We start from the raw sequence: 17,194 nt of genomic DNA on the forward strand, positions 1-17,194 counted from the left end.
GAGCTCACTTCCCATGCCCAGAGATAGGTGTGCAGGGGAAGGAACAGCTCAGAGAGCATCCTGTCTTGTGTGCAGGGCCACAGCCAGGGCACAGCATTGGTGCTGAGCAGGAATCTGGCACTGGGACACTGGGCATTGGAGCTGCACTGGCTCAGATGTGTGTGCTGAGCCAGGCCAGAGTGTGCAGGTGAACTGTTCCAGCTCCCATTGTGGGGTAGAGTTGCATCCTTTGGCGTTCATCTTTTTCCTGTAACAGATTAGACAAGTCAAGCTTAACTCACCATTTAACTTGAACTTCAGAATCTGTGTGTGAAAGGAAGTCAGATTTAGGTAACCCTCTAATCTTGCTTTCATTAAGGCTGGAGGGAGGACACATCATTACAGCAGCAAAGAACTTGTATTGCTCAAAGCATTTTAGGGGCTTTTGTTTAAATTGAAGGGTAACTCGGTGCTGTGTTGAAGAGCTGTGTTGAGCTGCGATCTGTTTTAACTGTTGTGCTGATAACACAAGTCAGATGGGAGGTAAATGTTAGCTGCTGACCCAATGTCAGGCTTGGGAGAGTTAATCATGCTTTGGGAGCAGCTCTTTTTTGCGCTTTGTCTGAAGTTAAATTTCCTAATATTGAATGCTGACAATCTGTTCCACTTCTACCTGTTCTACCTGCTAAACTTTTTCTTTGCTTTCAAGAACTGTTACTGTTGGTGTCTGTGCCTAGATGATGACATTTTATAATTTAAAATAATTTTATAACTCTTAGACTTGGCCTGTAAAAAAAATGTGGGACTTCTGGCTGAGCTTCATTCTTGCCTGGTACTGATTTGACTTAGGTCTTACAAATCACATACTGACTGACTGCTCTGTTTCCCTGAATGTGAGGCACTGCTAAGAACTTTTCACCCTTTCTGAAACACTTAACAAAAGATCAGAAGTCTTTTTTTAAATATGCTAATACTGGTATGTTATTTGGAATGTTTCTGGTAGTGATAGAACGTGCATGGTGTGCCCATTGGAATATGGCTATAAATTGGTGTGGTTTCTTTTTTTTTTTCCCCTTCTCCTCTGCATCAAATCTTACAGAGTGAGTGTACAAGTTTAAGCAGACTTGTCTCTTGTTCCTGTTAGCCTGTGCTGTGAGACTGTTTGCTCCCAATTAAAACACTTTGAAATTAAACCAGTCACACTGCAAGGATTATAGAACTGAATTCCAGTTGTGTGTTTTCCTGCTGGGAGGCACTGAAGACCAAGAAATTTCTTGCAGCTCCTGAAGAAGAGTACTTTCCTTTTCCTTGCTTATTTACACATTTTTAATGACATTTTCCTGTTCTGGGCGCACAGCCCAGCATAGTTTAAAGCAGACTCCTGTTATTCTCATGCTGCTACTATTGCTGTTAAAAGCAGAACCTGTGTTCGTGTAACACAAGGACAGCTTGTTGCCATTGGAAACTTGCTGTAATATTCCCTTTCTGTTTCTCTGAACAGAATAGAGCCTCATTTCAGTCTGTGTTTGTCCTTTGATACACCCTTGCTACTGTTATAAAGACCTGTCAGGTGTAAAGAACGGGACAAATTGAAATTGAAAATTTACTTTCTTTGTAAATATTTAATGTTCCAGAGAAGGCAAAGTATTTTTTGTCCAGGAGTGTCTTCCTGCTGGTTATATCCGAGCATACCTGCTTATATACCGGGAAACAGAGTGCCAGTATGTGTACAGCAATATATCACAGTGTCTAAGATACAAGGTGTTCTTTGTGTTTTTTTATCAGCACCTACCACACAAGACCAGACCCCGAGTTCGGGTGTTTCAGTTGCCACACCATCAGTCAGTGTTTCAACCTCTGCTCCTTCTGCTACACCTGTGCAGACTGTACCCCAGCCAGTCCCACAGACATTGCCTCCTGCAGTTCCTCATGCAGTACCTCAACCAACTGCAGCAATTCCTGCTTTTCCACCAGTAATGGTACCTCCATTTCGTGTCCCCCTTCCTGGCATGCCTATTCCACTTCCAGGTAAATTGGCAAACTGTAATTGTCTTGTCTGCTACATGTCCATGTTGTCAGTTGTTTGCACTCATGTGTCCACTGTGTACAGAAATTGCCTGGATCCTCTCCTCAGAGTATATCTGAAAGAATTCAGGGTTAGCAGACAGACTTTTTAATTAACAAAGAACATACATTTTTTGTATTTCTAGTTCTTTGCTATACTTGGCAGAAAATAACTGCATTTAAACATGTAATGTTTAAATGAGAATATTGACCACTCTATTTTACTAATTGCAATACTGCTTTAATAATTTTTGTATTTACTTCATTTAGACCTTAAGTCTTGTGTGTAAATATTCACTAGAACATGGATGAGCAGTAAGAATTACCATGGAAATCACCACCCCAGTGATGTCAGGGGTTCCCAGTTCTCTTAGACTGCAGCCACTGGGTAGGATGCTGACTGTTGAGGTATGACCTGAGGACCATAATGAGGCATTTAGGGTGCCAGGGTGTTGTTACTCACAGGCTTTAGGTTTAAAGAGCACAGAGAAGGAATATTAGATGGCAGCACACTKCTTCTGGATRTATTATAYTTTCTTAAGTTTTTATGAAATACTAAGATACCTAAGCAAGGAATTTTAGGCTGGCAAAATGTTGGACTCGCTGTCTGTAGTTGTTGCAGAGGGCATCCCAGGAGATCACTAATGACACTTAGCACTTACACACCAGATTTTATTTGCAGGAATATGGTTGAGTTCCTGTTGTAGTACRAAAGTGMTGTGTTTCACTGCACAGTGGYACTAAACAAACACCAARAACTGCTGSTCGTGTTGCAGAGGGAGGTTGGAGACTGCAGTTGTATTGGATCCAAGTTAGTTTGGGATTCAAAAAGACAAGCAGCTCTGAGCAGCATCCTTGTGTTTCTGACTTTTTTCAGGCTGAGTGAGGTGAATTCTCTGCTGTCCTAGTGCAGCCACCCAGTGGCTGTGAAGGGAGGCCTTTGCTTCCCATTGAATTGGGTGGGTGAAAAGTAACCTTTCAGAACACTCCTTTGATAAGGGAAATAAGCCTGAAAGCAGTTAAAGTGCTGACTAGAGGAGAGCACCAGCTTTTAGCTGCCTCTGCTTTTAGAATAGTCTTTTAAAATAACTGGTCAAAGCTACTTTGATCTGTATTGGCCTGAAAAAATAATTGCAGTGTAGGACTTGTTATTTTAAACCAGGAAACAAATACTATTCTGAACGTGATACTCCAGGCTGAACAGCAAATGAATAAAAGGGTACAGGGCGAAAGAAGTCTGTATATTAGTGAGCTTTGGAAGAATAATAAAAGGGGTTAATCCTTAAAGGTGGTTAGCAGAATGTTCTGAACTGCCATCCTAACCTTGCCAGCAAGAGATCAGCATGGAATGAAGGGTCCTTACACACTGTGAGGGATATAATCTGTGCAAATGTGACCTGTTGATTAGAATGGGGATGGTTAGAGCAGTGGAGGAGAGTGCCAGTGGGAATGGAGATTCTGGGTGTGTGCCTGGGTTGGGCTCTCAAAACCTTTTGGGAGTAGTGCAGTACAGGAGCAAAGACAGAGCAGGAACATCAATCTCCAGAAACTCATTTTTGAAAATGCCTTTTTTCATAACTTCCCTGGTAAGAAGTGTTGGCTCTGAACAGCTCTCCCTGTGAGCTGGGCCACAGTGGAACCCACAGCATGTCAGAAGAACCCCTGGCAGCAAAGTGCTGCTTCTACTAATGGGTCTGATTTGGCAGTTTGCTTAATTACAGAGAGAAATCTGTTATCTTCCTTCAGCTAATTCTAACTTGTATTGGTTGTGATGCTTTCTAAATACTGTAAAAGAAGAGCAAAACTACATATTTTATTGTAACAAGAAATATAATATATTTTATTGCAACAAGAAACGGAAGAGAAGTCAAATTACTTCAAGACAGTATCAGGTGAAGTCAGAAGGGCTAATGAAGGTTAGACTGTCGATGTTTGGGGCTTTCTGCACCAGGTATGATATCAGCCAGAGGGTTTGAAGTTACAGGTTCAGAACTGAACAATACTGTCAAGTGATTTCAAAGTTAATCTCTGTGTTACACTGTAGTAGGATGGAGCAAGGGAAGAGTTCATTAGTGATATCTCATAATCTCAGATCTTAAAAAGTAAGTCTGCTTTCTCTCAATTCCTACATTTGAAGTCAGTTGTATGTTTGGGAATGACCTTGGCAGTGGAAACAGCTTGGGTGTTTGCTGGGTCTAATCTGTGCTGCAGCATCCCTAACTCCAGCAATCCCACAGATAGTGTTGTTTATACTCACCCACCTTGGAGACATGCTGTAACTTCCTTAACAAAACGAATTTTCAGATCCATTGTCAAGTGCATAACACCACCACCCTTCCAATTTAGACAAACACTTCAATCAGTGCTGCTTGAGTCAATGTTTTTATGTCTCAATTCAATACTTTTAAAAATAAAACTAGTTGCAATTCTCTCATTGAATTTTTTTTTAGAAAACATTACAATTCTGTCTTCTCACAAATTATGTTCAAAAAAATTGGCAGCATTTATGTATGCTTTCCATACTAGATCTCTAATGACCAAACCCAGAAACTACTTTGGTTTTAAACACAGGGGTTTAATTTCACTTTCCACTGGAGCGTTTCCCACCTCAGATGATGAATTGGAACTTTTGAAGGGAAGTGTTTGAGTTTCTGAGTGTCCAGACTGGAGCAGCCAGTTCTACAGTTGCCTTCCATACCCAAAATGGAGGTTTTGGAAATGCGTTCCCCTCTGCCTTGCCTGATTTCCCACTGAATTTTGATCTGATCAAAGAGGATGAGCTGCTTGCCTTTTTGTTCCTTCTTGTGTCATTTCTTACTGAGCTGGAGAGCAGACCAGTGCATGGTGCCACATTTTTGGCTTTTAAAGCATTTTCAGCTCATGCCATTCTTGATAATGGAAAATAAAGAAAATGCCCCTGACCTAGTGCAGCTTTGTGTACCTCTGTCTGCAGCTTAATTGCTCATTTCTTTTACCTCCTTTTTTCCACCTCCAGCCAGTCATGTAATGACCCTCATACCCTCAGCTTTCCCTCTGGGTTGTGCTTGGCTGTCCACCCTGCCTTGCTTTTCTTCTCTGACGAGTTCAGCTCTGTCCTTCTGCCTTCATTCTGCTCTCCAACTGCAGCAGCAGACTGAGAACCACAAAGCCCCTGATCTTCACTGTGCTGCTGCTGTCCATGGGTCTGTCCCAGCAGAGGCTGCCTGTGGAAGCAGCCCCAGTAGTGGGGTATTTTCCTGTGCTGCTGCCCTGCAAGGAAAGCTGCATTCCCCTTTGGATGAACTTAAACCCCTGAGTCTTCACTGAAATACCTCTTTTCTTTTTAATTACATCCCAATAACTTGCTTAACAGCTGGTTTAACATAATCAGAGACTGTTGCTGCAGCTTAAAATTAGTTTTATATTTGATCGGGCATAAAATGTTGAAGCAAAAGTAATTCACATTTTCTTGCCGGGAGGCTTCCTCTCTGCCAACTGCAAATAGCACTCCAAATTGTGGGAGGAAGTCTGTAGCACCCCGTGGTAGCTGACATCCCATGGCAGCTTTCCAACATGCTTCCTATCCGTTTTGCAGGTGTAGCAATGATGCAAATAGTCAGCTGCCCGTATGTAAAGACAGTCGCTACCACCAAGACCGGTAATTTCCAAACCCATCCTAGTTCGTTTTGTCTGTAAGTTGGCATGGTAGTGAATGTGGTTGTTTCTTTTATTTCTTTATTTGCTTCCCCACTTGAATGATTACATATACTTTATTTTCAAAACCAGTATAAATGCAAATATCATTTTTGGTCAGGAGATAACTTTCCCAATTAACTGTTAGTGTCAGCTTATTCTGTACCCAAACTCCCATACAGTTTCCTGTAACCATTGAGTTCTGTAATGACTGTGACTCTCATGCCCATACTTAGTTCCTAGTTTCTTGTGTGGGTTTTTGTTTTCCTGCTCCACATGTGCAGTGGCTGGCTGTGCTCGCATGTTGTGTGCGTGTCTGTGTGTCTGAGTGTGAACTTTTGTATTTCAATTGTGGATTTAAGAATAGTCACTCACTGAGAACACGTTATGGCAATGTGTAATGTATGATTTCCATTATTTAAAATGAGACTTTAGCAATGTTAAAGGCTCAAATTGATGATCTTGTAGTTCCAATCCTATCCAACTGGTTGTTCTAGAACTTGTCATTCCAAATCTGTCTTTACACTCTGTTGGGATGAGTAGAGAGATAATAGTATATTGCAGCATTCTGGCAGTTTTATCTTTGGATATTTACTTGCCATTTGGCTTTAGGATTCAGTTAAATGGTTTCTTTTCCATCAGTTCGCAGTACTGAGCAAACCCAACAATCTGATACTTCAGAATGTTTCATTCTCATCAGGTTTTATCCAAGGCTCTGAATTAATGCCAGTACTGAAAATTTATCAGAATTCTATTCTAAATTCGGTGGCTCAAAGTCAATCTACTCTTGCCTTTTTTAAGAGCAATAGGAGTATCTCTTACAATGACAACAGTGGAATAGACTTTAAATATAATTAAGCAGTGGAGTAGACTTTAAAAAACCCAAATTTTTTGCAACAGTCATCTGATAAAGACTTCTTTAATAAAGAGAGCACTAATTTTGAAATAATAGAGTAAATCTCTAAAAGCTAACAAGGTTTGTGCTCTGCAGAATTACACATTAATTAAAATTAKATAAATTAAAATCTAATTTGCCTGGGAATGGGTGTTACTGATTGCAAAAGACAGGAAGGAAATTTGGTTACAATGCCTTGCTTTCCAGTTTGAAAACAATCCTGTTTATTTCTATGGCTTGAGTATTTGTAAGTGAAGTCAGTAGATGCTAGGTGTTGGTCCCTAGGCCCTGCACTGTCACTGACTGTTTTGTTGCCTTTTTCCCTTTGTCCCTGTGCCAGGAGTGCTGCCAGGCATGGCTCCCCCCATCGTGCCCATGATCCACCCGCAGGTGGCCATCGCCTCCCCTGCCACGCTGGCCGGAGCTGCTGTCTCCGAGTGGACAGAGTACAAAACAGCCGATGGAAAGACTTACTATTACAACAACAGGACCTTGGAGTCCACGTGGGAAAAACCGCAAGAACTGAAAGAAAAAGGTACTTTGGGGTTTTTTTTTTGCTACAGCTTTATACTGAGAGCATGGCTCAGACTATCAGTGGTTGTGTTTGAAAATGCAGTTCTATAGTGGTTTCTTAATAATACTCAGGGAGACTCCTATCTTTATTTAGAAAAAATGGAAGAGAAGGTCAAAGAGCCAATTAAAGAGCCCTCGGAGGAGCCTTTACCAATGGAGACAGAAGAGGAAGAGCCAAAAGAAGAACCTATAAAAGAACTGATAAAGGAGGTAAAAGACCTTAAACCCAGCATAGTTTTTGAGGATGCTAAGGGGAATTGAAATAAAAATTAAAGCTTTTATCCTGATTTCTGTGAACTTCAGTGTAGTTCAATAGGCAAAAGCACAGAATGCAATTGCTGGGTTTTGTTGCCACTCCACCCTGTTTACTTCTGAGGTAGTTCTTAGTTTGCTTATTTCTGCTACAGAGGTTATGTCAGGTTTTCACTGTTTCATACTCTGTCTCATTATCAAATAAACTCATTTTAAGGTTAAATGAAAATTTATCAGAAAATAAACCCTTGCACCTGTATCCAGGCCTTCCTGAATTGCCAGGATTTGGGCAGCTCTGGGAAGGTGTTTAAGTAAGGTTTTGCTGAAGTCAAAAGTTGAGTAAATGTTTAGAGGTTTTGGAATTGAGATTTTGGAGTAGCAGCTGCTGTTGCAATTCCAGTGCTTCTCATCCATGGCATGGATGAAGTGTCATTGTGGGCTGCATGTCAGCATGGTCTCTGTAAAACAAGTTGGTTACTGGGTAATAAATAATGAGCCAGCTGACATTGCCTGATCCTCTAACTTGTTTCTTTCCTTGAGGAGCCAAAAGAGGAAGAAATGACAGAGGAAGAGAAGGCAGCTCAGAAGGCCAAGCCGGTTGCCACCACCCCTATTCCAGGCACGCCCTGGTAGGTGACCCTGCCATGGCACTGCCAGGGCTGTTGCTGGGGAGTTGGAGCAAGTGTAGTGTGTGAAGAGTGTGTTCTTCCTGTGCTGCTGTGCCCAGTAGTGCCAGGTTCCTGTGGCCAGTGCTGCTCACTGATGCCATTCTCCTGGTGCTCTGTGGGCACCTTGGCCATTCTACAGCAGTGCCTGCAGTCCTGGGGTCTGTTACCAGGCTTCATCTCCTGTCCCAGCCTCTTCCTCGCCACCAATTCCTCCTGATCTGGAATGAAATATTGGCAAAAAAAAATCTTATCCTGTGCCTTGGGGAACAAATAGTTGCAGCTGCTGGCCAAAACAAGCTTTTTTGTTTTTTTTTTTTTAACTTGGCCCAGAAACTGCTCAGGTGCTCAAGGGATGTCATGAGAAAGGTGACTCTTGGTGTAAGATATGTAAATCATCTCAGTGTATTTGCATGACAGAGGTRAAAAGTCTTACTGATGGAAAAGGGRTRTTGTTTCCATTTTAGCAATTTAGCTATTGCTGGTTTTTGTTAATGTTTAATATTTGAAGCTGTCTGCCTTTAAATTGTCTCTGTGGTTCTTTCATTCCATTGCTTAAAAAATTATGGCAAGATTGTTAGGTTGCTTTTTCTCGTATTTTGTGGGGCATTGAGGAGTTGAGGTACATTTTATCCCAAAATCTGATTCCACTATMTAAAATGGGTTTCTCTCAGAGAAAAACTGAGCATCCTGGGGCTCCTGAGAAAAAAGCATTTTTTAAATTTAATCTTCAATTTCAAATTTCAATTGCTGTATTTCCAAATCTGGCAGCAGAGAAAAGCAGCAGATCAGGGTCCCAGCTGGGCAGTGGGAATGTCTGGCAGTTGTGCAGTCAGTGTGAGCTGGGTGTGCATGTCACCATGGTGTTCAGTGTATGAACAGTAACGGGTGTGAGTGAAGGTAACCCAGGCTTTGCTGTCACCTCTCAGGTGTGTGGTGTGGACTGGGGATGAGCGGGTGTTCTTTTGTACCTGTTTACACAAAGGTAACCCAGGCTTTGCTGTCACCTCTCAGGTGTGTGGTGTGGACTGGGGATGAGCGGGTGTTCTTCTACAACCCCACCACCCGTCTGTCCATGTGGGACCGACCCGATGACCTCATTGGAAGAGCTGATGTGGACAAAATTATTCAAGAACCTCCTCACAAAAAAGGAATGGAAGAAGGAAAAAAACTTAGTAAGAGCAGTTTTATTGCCTTCTTAGGAAACCAGAATATAACTTACCTCTTATTGTGTGTTGCTTTCCAAAGGTTGTAACATTTAAATAAGTGACAGGAATATAAAGACGTGCTGAAAAGGTGTATAAATGTGGAATGCAGATTGCAGAATCCTTTGGGGAGAAGACAGCCCATTGAAGAAAGTAGATACTAACAAGGTTAATTGTTTTGCTAAATGCCAGCAAGCTGAAAAACTTCCCAGTTTTTACTGATTTCAAAAAAAGGGATTGTGTTTGTTTTATAAGAAAGAGACCAGAAAATATTAATCATATTGTACAAATGGGCTCTCACAGAACAGGAGCTAACTCTGAGATCATCAGTTGGAATAGAGTTTGGGAATAGCTGCCAAGAGCAGAGAACAKTCAAAAGGCTGCTGGGAGGAGATTTCTCTCTGGACTGAGTTCTAGGAAATGGTCCTGGGATGACATGTGGGTGTTGTAGTTGGAGGAGAGCAAAGTGCAGGTAATCAGGTAAATCCAAATGTGCTTCCTTGGATTGTTTAGCCTGAGTTGTTTTCCTCTGAAAAGAAGAGCTCAGTGTTTGTCATTATGCATTTCAAGTTGGCTGAGGTGCACCAGTCCTGTCCCCAAATTCCCATAGTTTTACTCTGAAGGTGACTGAGAATCATGTGTCTCCCTTTCAGAACACCATTGCTGACATATTGTCCTTGGTCTGTGCATGAGATTTCGCTCAGAAATCTAAAAAAAAAATAAATATAAAATCTAAAGTTTTATTGAAATCTGTTACAGTTAGAGAAGAGCATGAAGCTGCAGAGGAAGCAAATGAAGATGAGCCTATTAAAATAAAGAAGCGCAAGTAAGTTTTTKCTTTCAATACCAAGTGGTCTGTGTAAGCAGAATAAGTGAAGTTTGTCACTTGAGCCATGTATGTTGTGTCCAGCAGAGGAGAATGGGAACTAAGAGGGTTGGTTAAAAAAGTCATCAGCTTTTTGCTGCTCAGAGTTCAAGTGTTTGATACTTCCCTGAGATAGCTGAAGCTCATGCAGAGGGGAAATAGCATGTGTTTTGGAAATCATTTGAAAGGGTAATAAGCTATGTAAGTTGGTGAATCYAAAGAATATTTTGTGTGCAGTGTGTCTTAAATAGCATGCTTCTGTTTGGTAATTTCTGGGCACATGTTTGTTGTCAAAATAACCAGGCTCCTGGATTTTCATAGTGGTTCCTCTATTTTTTCTTGGTTGCAAAGGCTTAAAAGTTCGGCTGATGTCTTTTGGTCTGGTTTGCCTTTTGGAAGTGATCCGTGAGATACACACTTACACACGCCGTGTCAGGAGTGGTTTTACAGTGTTATTTGTGTCCTCTTACGGAGGATCATGGAGCTGTTAGCAGTAAGGGCTGGGGGCTGTTTGGGATGAAGTGCATTTGCTCTCAGAACCCTCAATGAACACACTTCTCCAGAAGCTCTGTGATGGGTGAGCTCTCACCTGTGTCAGCATTCCTGGTGTCATGATTGTGAGGGGTTCTAACCTGAACAAACTCCCTTAGTGCCTCATGGCCCAGAGCAGAAGATCAGAAAATTRGTGCTGTTGCTGTGGAATCTACTGCACATCTGATAAGAGCTTTGAGTAGAGCCAGAGTGTGCTGATTGCTTTCAAGTAATCTGTTGGCACTGAAGTTATTGGAATAGCTTGGCTCCTGAGCTCTAGTGTGAAAGCATTCATGTGCACTTATGAGAATGGCTTTCCTGGATTGTAAGCCTGTTCCTCTGGTGTGATCAGTGATACCCACCCCTGTCCTGGTGTGGCTCACGTTCTAACTCACAGCGCTGGCATTTTACTTCTCAGCTTACAGTTTTACATTTGGGTTTTTTTCAGGAAAGATGATATCAAAGACATTGATTCTGAGAAGGAGGCTGCTATGGAGGCTGAGATTAAAGCTGCTCGAGAGAGAGCCATCGTCCCACTGGAGGCTCGGATGAAACAGTTCAAGGACATGCTGCTGGAAAGAGGGGTCAGAAACTTGTGTGTGTGTGAGGAGAGAGAGAGGGAGGTTCAGATCAGAAATGTGTGTGTGAGGGAGGTTCAGATCAGAAATGTGTGTGTGAGAACAGAGAGAGGGAGGTTCAGATCAGAAATGTGTGTGTGAGGAGGGAGAGAGGGAGGGGAGGATCAGAAATGTGTGTGTGTGAGGAGGGAGAGAGGGAGGTTCATGCTGAGGTCTCAGTTCTTGCAAATTCCCAATCTATAATACTTTGTATAAGGAAACAATCTTATCCTTCTTCTGATCAATGAATGGTCTTGGTACAAGACTCCAGATTTCTAAGAAAATTACAATTACAGCAAAGTTTTCATTTCTATGCAATTGAAATGACAGGGTCAAGACAGTTGGTTTTTTTTTACCCCCAATTTTTTCCTGAATTAAGTAATTATCTAAGTGGAAGCTGCCATTGAAGATGAATAGGACACACGAACTGGACACATCCTTAATGTTTTTTGAAATGTTCCTACTGAGAAAAACAGCAACTTCAGCTCTGGTCTGTACAGTTTTATCCTTGAATGGGAGACTTTTTGCTTTGAGTTAACTAAATATGAAATCTACTTGATGYCATCAGTTCTGATAGATGAATTAGACTAGTTGAATATAAATTTGGATAATAACTAAAAAAKAAAAGTGGTTCTAGCTGCCTATAGAACACAGCTTCTCCAGGCTTTCTTGTGATGTACATTTTATTTTTAATGTCACAAAGCAGTAGTAAGTAAGTGTGTATTAACCTTTAGAAGTTTCCAGGGCAGATTAATGTTGAAACTTTCTTTGACAGCCTCTGCCATCCTTTAGTGGTGAAAAGTCCAGGATGAATTTGTTTCCCTCGTCATGTCTTAATGTTTTCAAGCAAAACGGTACAACTCCTGTACAATTTGTATATTTGTTTTCATTTAATTAAAGGTGTCTGCCTTTTCAACATGGGAGAAAGAGCTGCACAAGATTGTGTTTGATCCTCGYTACTTGCTGCTCAACCCAAAAGAAAGGAAACAGGTAATAAAGTCAAATTCACTTCCCATCCAGACACAGCTACTACAGGTTTATCTGAATCCTCAGTTTTTGTTTCTGCAAACCTTTCAGACTAATCAGTGTTACAAGGGGTTTTTGTTAYGATTAGGGTTGGCCTGGAGATGGAAGAAACCAGCAAGGGAAAGTGTTAGATAGTTGTTTTATTTCCTGTGGTTGGGAGATCTCATATTTTAACACAGTGAAACTTGTATATCTACAGAGCACTGCCTAAACCTGAATGAAATAGTGCAAGTATATTGTCAAAGTATTGGCATAATAAATAATCTAGTTATTTTCTTTTTAAAAAGTGTTTGGAGAAGAAACTGAAGTGCATTTTTATTGTTAAGCAAGTTCTCACTTCAGCAGCTTTTCTTTGAGTGAATGTAGGGGAACGGAAAGCTTCAAGAATACAGGAAGTGTCTGAAACATGGGACCCAGGAAAATGTTAACTGGAATGTGTAAGGAACTTCTCCCCAGGTGTCAGAAGATGTGTTAGGTACAGCACCCTGTGGATGCAGCAGTGTGGCTCATTTCCATATTGAAATACAAAGTGTCTGAGCTTTCTGCCTCCTCTGTGGTGATTGTGTGTTGATAGAAAGGAGATGAGAGAAGGAAAGAAAGAGGATCTTTCCTCCCTCTTSCCTAGAGCTGCTGTGTGTCAGTTGTGTGTTTGCTGTGGGTGACTGCTGTTTCTGTAGGTGTTTGATCAGTATGTGAAAACCCGAGCAGAGGAAGAGCGCAAGGAGAAGAAAAATAAAATAATGCAGGCCAAGGAGGATTTCAAGAAAATGATGGAAGAAGCAAAGATTAATCCAAGGTAGGAGCTTTTTTGTAATTCATGTGCATAAACTCTACTAGGATGTAGGATGTTGGGTGATATTGGGTTGATTAACCTTGTTCACAGTGTTCAAAGAGGACAAAAATCATGAGATACTGTTGGAATCTTCCTTTGTCTGCTTTTATTCACCTAATCCATGAAATAGAAGAACGTGTAATTTATAATTATTTACATATGTATGGTGATTTATGTATTTCAAGTTGAAGAAATCCCCAGCATGCTGCCTGGATTGTCAGAAAGACCTCGGATCCCCCACAAGTTTCTTTAATAATCCTGTTTCTTCTTAATAAGTCTCTAAGAAGTAGTAGAGAAGTTTCTTGGGTTTGGAGGGGGCTGAAGGGATGTTTTCTTGTTACAAAATATGTCAATGATAATATGATCAAATGCTCTGGTTGCTTTAATACAGCAATGATGACACTCCCCTCATGTTCAGACCATGGCAGTAATAAGAACGAGGGGATGGCAGTGAATGTGCATTCAAGATTTCATTGCTGGTGTTGTTTGTTCCACAGCTTCTTCACACAGAGGTCATGAGATGCGTGCTTATGTCACCAGATAAGCTTTGAAGCATCCTCTTTTGGCATCTCGGGGCTCACCTGGCATTAATTCTTTTCCAGTGAAATAACAGCTCATTTGTTTCACTTTAGCTCAGTCTTTTCCAGTGACTGGTTCTGGAAATTCGGTGACAGTGTAATGGTAACTTTTAAATTGTTTCAGAGCTGACTAATAACTCAGTAGTAGGCTGGAAGACTGGAAGCATGGCAATGCTTTACAAARCAGTTATGTTAGCTTTAGTATCCTYAGCTTTCAGCATACCTCCAGTSTGTCATGTTGGGATTGATTCTTTACCTGATTTGGGCTGGGGTGGGAARGAATTCCAGCTGAAATACTGTCTTGTTTAATCTTATCCTTTGTCTTCTGGTTTCAGTGTTTGTCTAAAGGTATTGCTGTACTTCTGTGAGTGCCAGACTGGTTTTTTTATCATCTCAGACCAACATACTCAAGTGTTTGTGTTCCACTTCACTTGAGGAGCTCTTGTTCTTCAGTCTAGCTGTACATTCACTTTCTAATCCTTTTGAATAAGCTACCAAATTCTCTTCTTGTTTCAATTTACCCTACAGCAACAGTAGGCTGGATTTTCCAAGTCTAATTATTTCCATGCTGTGATGAAAACATTCGTATGATTATAAGTGTCTCACGTATTCTTGGGGCCAGATTTGCATCAGAGCTTGGAAAAAGCACAGTAGTGATTTTTTTCCGAGGTAAGTGGCAGTAATGYACCTACTGCACAGGTTGGAATCTGGCCCTGGAGGTGAGAGAAYGGTCAGGGAACGCTCTGGGATGATGGGTCAGAAGGCCAATATTGCTGCCTCTGCCCACGGTGGTTGAAGGGGTTCAGCTCTGTGTGCTCTAAGCTCAGGCTCTGCAGTGTGCACTGTAGGGGGAAGAGTTGCTGCACTGTTCTGTGGGGACTCCTGCCAAARGCTGGTTTTCTTGGTGAACTCTTAGCATGATTTGGCTGCAAGTGAATGCACCTGAGATTTTCAGTTTCACAGCTGTGAAATACCTGGACAGACTGGTGGCTGAACTGCTAACCCACAGAAAAGAAGAGTTTTGTAGACAACTGAGTTTTTTTTGTTTCTTCTCCTTGGTTGTGCTGTAGTCTCTCTCTACACCTGCCCCTTCTGCAGGTGGCTGTATCCAAACACACCAACCCACCCCTGACAAACACCTCTTGTGTGAGTGCTGACTCCTTTTATAGAGTTGGTTGGTCCAGCATTTCTGTAGTGAGACCATAGGATTTGCCTTTTGGGTTTTTGTAAGTTGTGCTCTGGCATGTACTGCAGCAGWGGAAATATTCCCTGCTGAACCTGCCTCCCAGCCTCGACAGCTCTGCCAAATGAGTTCACTTGCCATTTTGTTGCAGAACTACTTTTAGTGAATTTGCAGCCAAGCATGCTAAAGACTCGAGGTTCAAGGCAATTGAAAAGATGAAAGATCGAGAGGCCTTGTTTAATGAGTTTATCACAGCGGCCAGAAAGAAGGAGAAGGAAGACTCGAAGACCAGGGGAGAGAAGGTAAGGGGACTCTTGAGTTCCAGCAGTGTGAGAGGTGTGAGTGAGATGGGACAGAGCCAGTGCTTGGCTTCCCTGAGCCTGCCCCGGGACACAGRCCTGCACTTTCCAGAGGTGTTCTAGGCAAACACCTCAGGGGTGTCCCCCATGTCTTTCTGAACAACTTCAAGTTTGCAGTTTTACTGAATTTTAGAATATCTAGAACTGAATTGTGATTGTGAAACAGTTTGCTAAAACAATGGCACTTCTTTTTCATGTACCCAAGCAAGTAACATTATCTTCTTAACTGAAGTAATGCTTAATTTTAATTTTTTTAATCAAGTTCTTTGGTCCTGAAGCATGAGAAGGAAAAAGAGTCTTACCCTGTTTGGCTAGAACCCCAGAGCTGGCTGTTACTTCTCTGTTCCCTCAGTGGAGGCAGATGGGACAATTCCTGAGGATCCTCTGGTCAAGTTTCAAACAGTTCCCCTATCTTCCCTTTCTGTCTCAAAGCAGGCACTGAGGGACCTTTTAATCTTTGAATCAATAGATCTTCTGTATAAAGTGCTGTTTATGAAAGGTCAGCTATTGTAGATTAATGATCTCCCAATGTCACATGCCTGCACTGGGGGTGGTGGGGAGCAGCTCTCTCCCCTGGAGAGGGGACATCAAATGGGGTCACCTAAAGCTGGGGCCACTTACTGCCACGTCCCTCTGTGTGTGTGTGTGTATGTGTGTGTGTGGAAGGTCACCTCTGAAGGCAAATCATTTTGGACAGGTGAAAGTCTGCAATTTTTATTTTGTACTATGAAGTTACTGCAGATTTCCCTACCTGGAATGCTTGCAGGAGTGAGAAGTGCTGGGGGACAGGTCAGATTTGGGGACAGTTTCATTCTTCAGGAAGCTTTGAATATTTTTAAAATCTGGGTGCTCTGATATAATTTGATTCTGTACTTGATTTTCACAAACATTGCTTATATCTGGTGTTTTCCATAAATGATTGTGCTTTCAGAGGGGAACTGATATAGTTCCAGACTAGATTTTATATACTGCAGTTTAATTTTGAATGTGTAATTTTAAAGCATTTTTACAGCTTAATAGTGCAGTTGAAGACTTTAAAGTTTTGTTGTTGCATGATTGTTCTAAAGTTGAAAAGTTAAAAGAAGAGACTGTATTTGTTTGCTTTGAATAATGTTTTTTTTTTCTCCAAAAGCCTTTTGTAACCATTTTATGTATTCTGTTTTATAACAAGTGGATAGACTTTACAGTTATGTGCTGTGCGGCCTGTCAATCAGTTCAGTCTGACAGCTGTCAATCACTGACACGCAAATATTATGGGATTCCCTAGTGAGGAAAGCATTGGTATCTCTGTGTGGTGACTTTAGCCTCCCGCAGTTCCGGTACTTTACATTTTTTTAGTTTTTTTCCTTGTGAAGTGATGAGAGTTGTACCTGCAATGTGTTAACTGCAAAAAAAAAGACTTCTAAATACACCTGAAATGTTTTTAGCCTTATTTTCCTTTGATTTTGAAAGTGCTTAAAACATGAAAGAAAATTTAAGGCATTTAACCTGAAGCTTTCTCAGTCTATCCAAAATTTTTACTTAGGGAGAATTAACTTTACAGAAATCTTTAACGTAAGGGTTTTAGCTTATATATATAATGTTTGATTTTGCCTCATGGAGCTACGGTTTATGAGATGGGGATGGAGCAGCCAGCTTTTCTGCTAGCTGGTTTTATTGCTGTGCCTGATTTCAGTGAGTAAATCCAATGCCAACACTTCTTGGAGGGCAGAGAGGAGTTGGGGGTGAGGTAACGGTGACCGAGCTGCTCCTGTTCTGTCGGGGTCATGGCCTTTTTCCATGTCCCCTGATGTCCCACTTCACACAGACTTGCTGCAGTGCTGGGCTGCAGTGTCCTGCACCAGGGCAGGTGCCCGTGTCCCCAGGTGGGTGCAGGTGCCCGTGTCCCCAGGTGGGTG

General features: G+C 41.7%; 1 protein-coding gene across 1 annotated transcript in view; it reads left to right on the forward strand.

Annotated features, from left to right (window-relative positions):
• The first annotated feature begins 7,281 nt into the window (after positions 1-7,281).
• LOC130586973 (transcription elongation regulator 1) overlaps positions 7,282-17,194 on the forward strand; it is a 17,089-nt gene continuing 7,176 nt past the window's right edge. Inside the window, exons 1-8 of the mRNA XM_057387912.1 lie at positions 7,282-7,393; positions 7,979-8,064; positions 9,115-9,275; positions 10,065-10,131; positions 11,150-11,285; positions 12,219-12,308; positions 13,022-13,140; positions 15,089-15,239. Of these exons, the coding sequence (XP_057243895.1) occupies positions 7,283-7,393; positions 7,979-8,064; positions 9,115-9,275; positions 10,065-10,131; positions 11,150-11,285; positions 12,219-12,308; positions 13,022-13,140; positions 15,089-15,239 (921 nt within the window). The 5' untranslated portion in view covers position 7,282. The remainder of the gene's footprint in view (positions 7,394-7,978; positions 8,065-9,114; positions 9,276-10,064; positions 10,132-11,149; positions 11,286-12,218; positions 12,309-13,021; positions 13,141-15,088; positions 15,240-17,194) is intronic.

Source organism: Malurus melanocephalus, unplaced genomic scaffold, assembly GCF_030028575.1.
Source record: "Malurus melanocephalus ecotype Western Australia unplaced genomic scaffold, MMel_1.1 scaffold_1435, whole genome shotgun sequence".
Taxonomy (NCBI): domain Eukaryota; kingdom Metazoa; phylum Chordata; class Aves; order Passeriformes; family Maluridae; genus Malurus; species Malurus melanocephalus.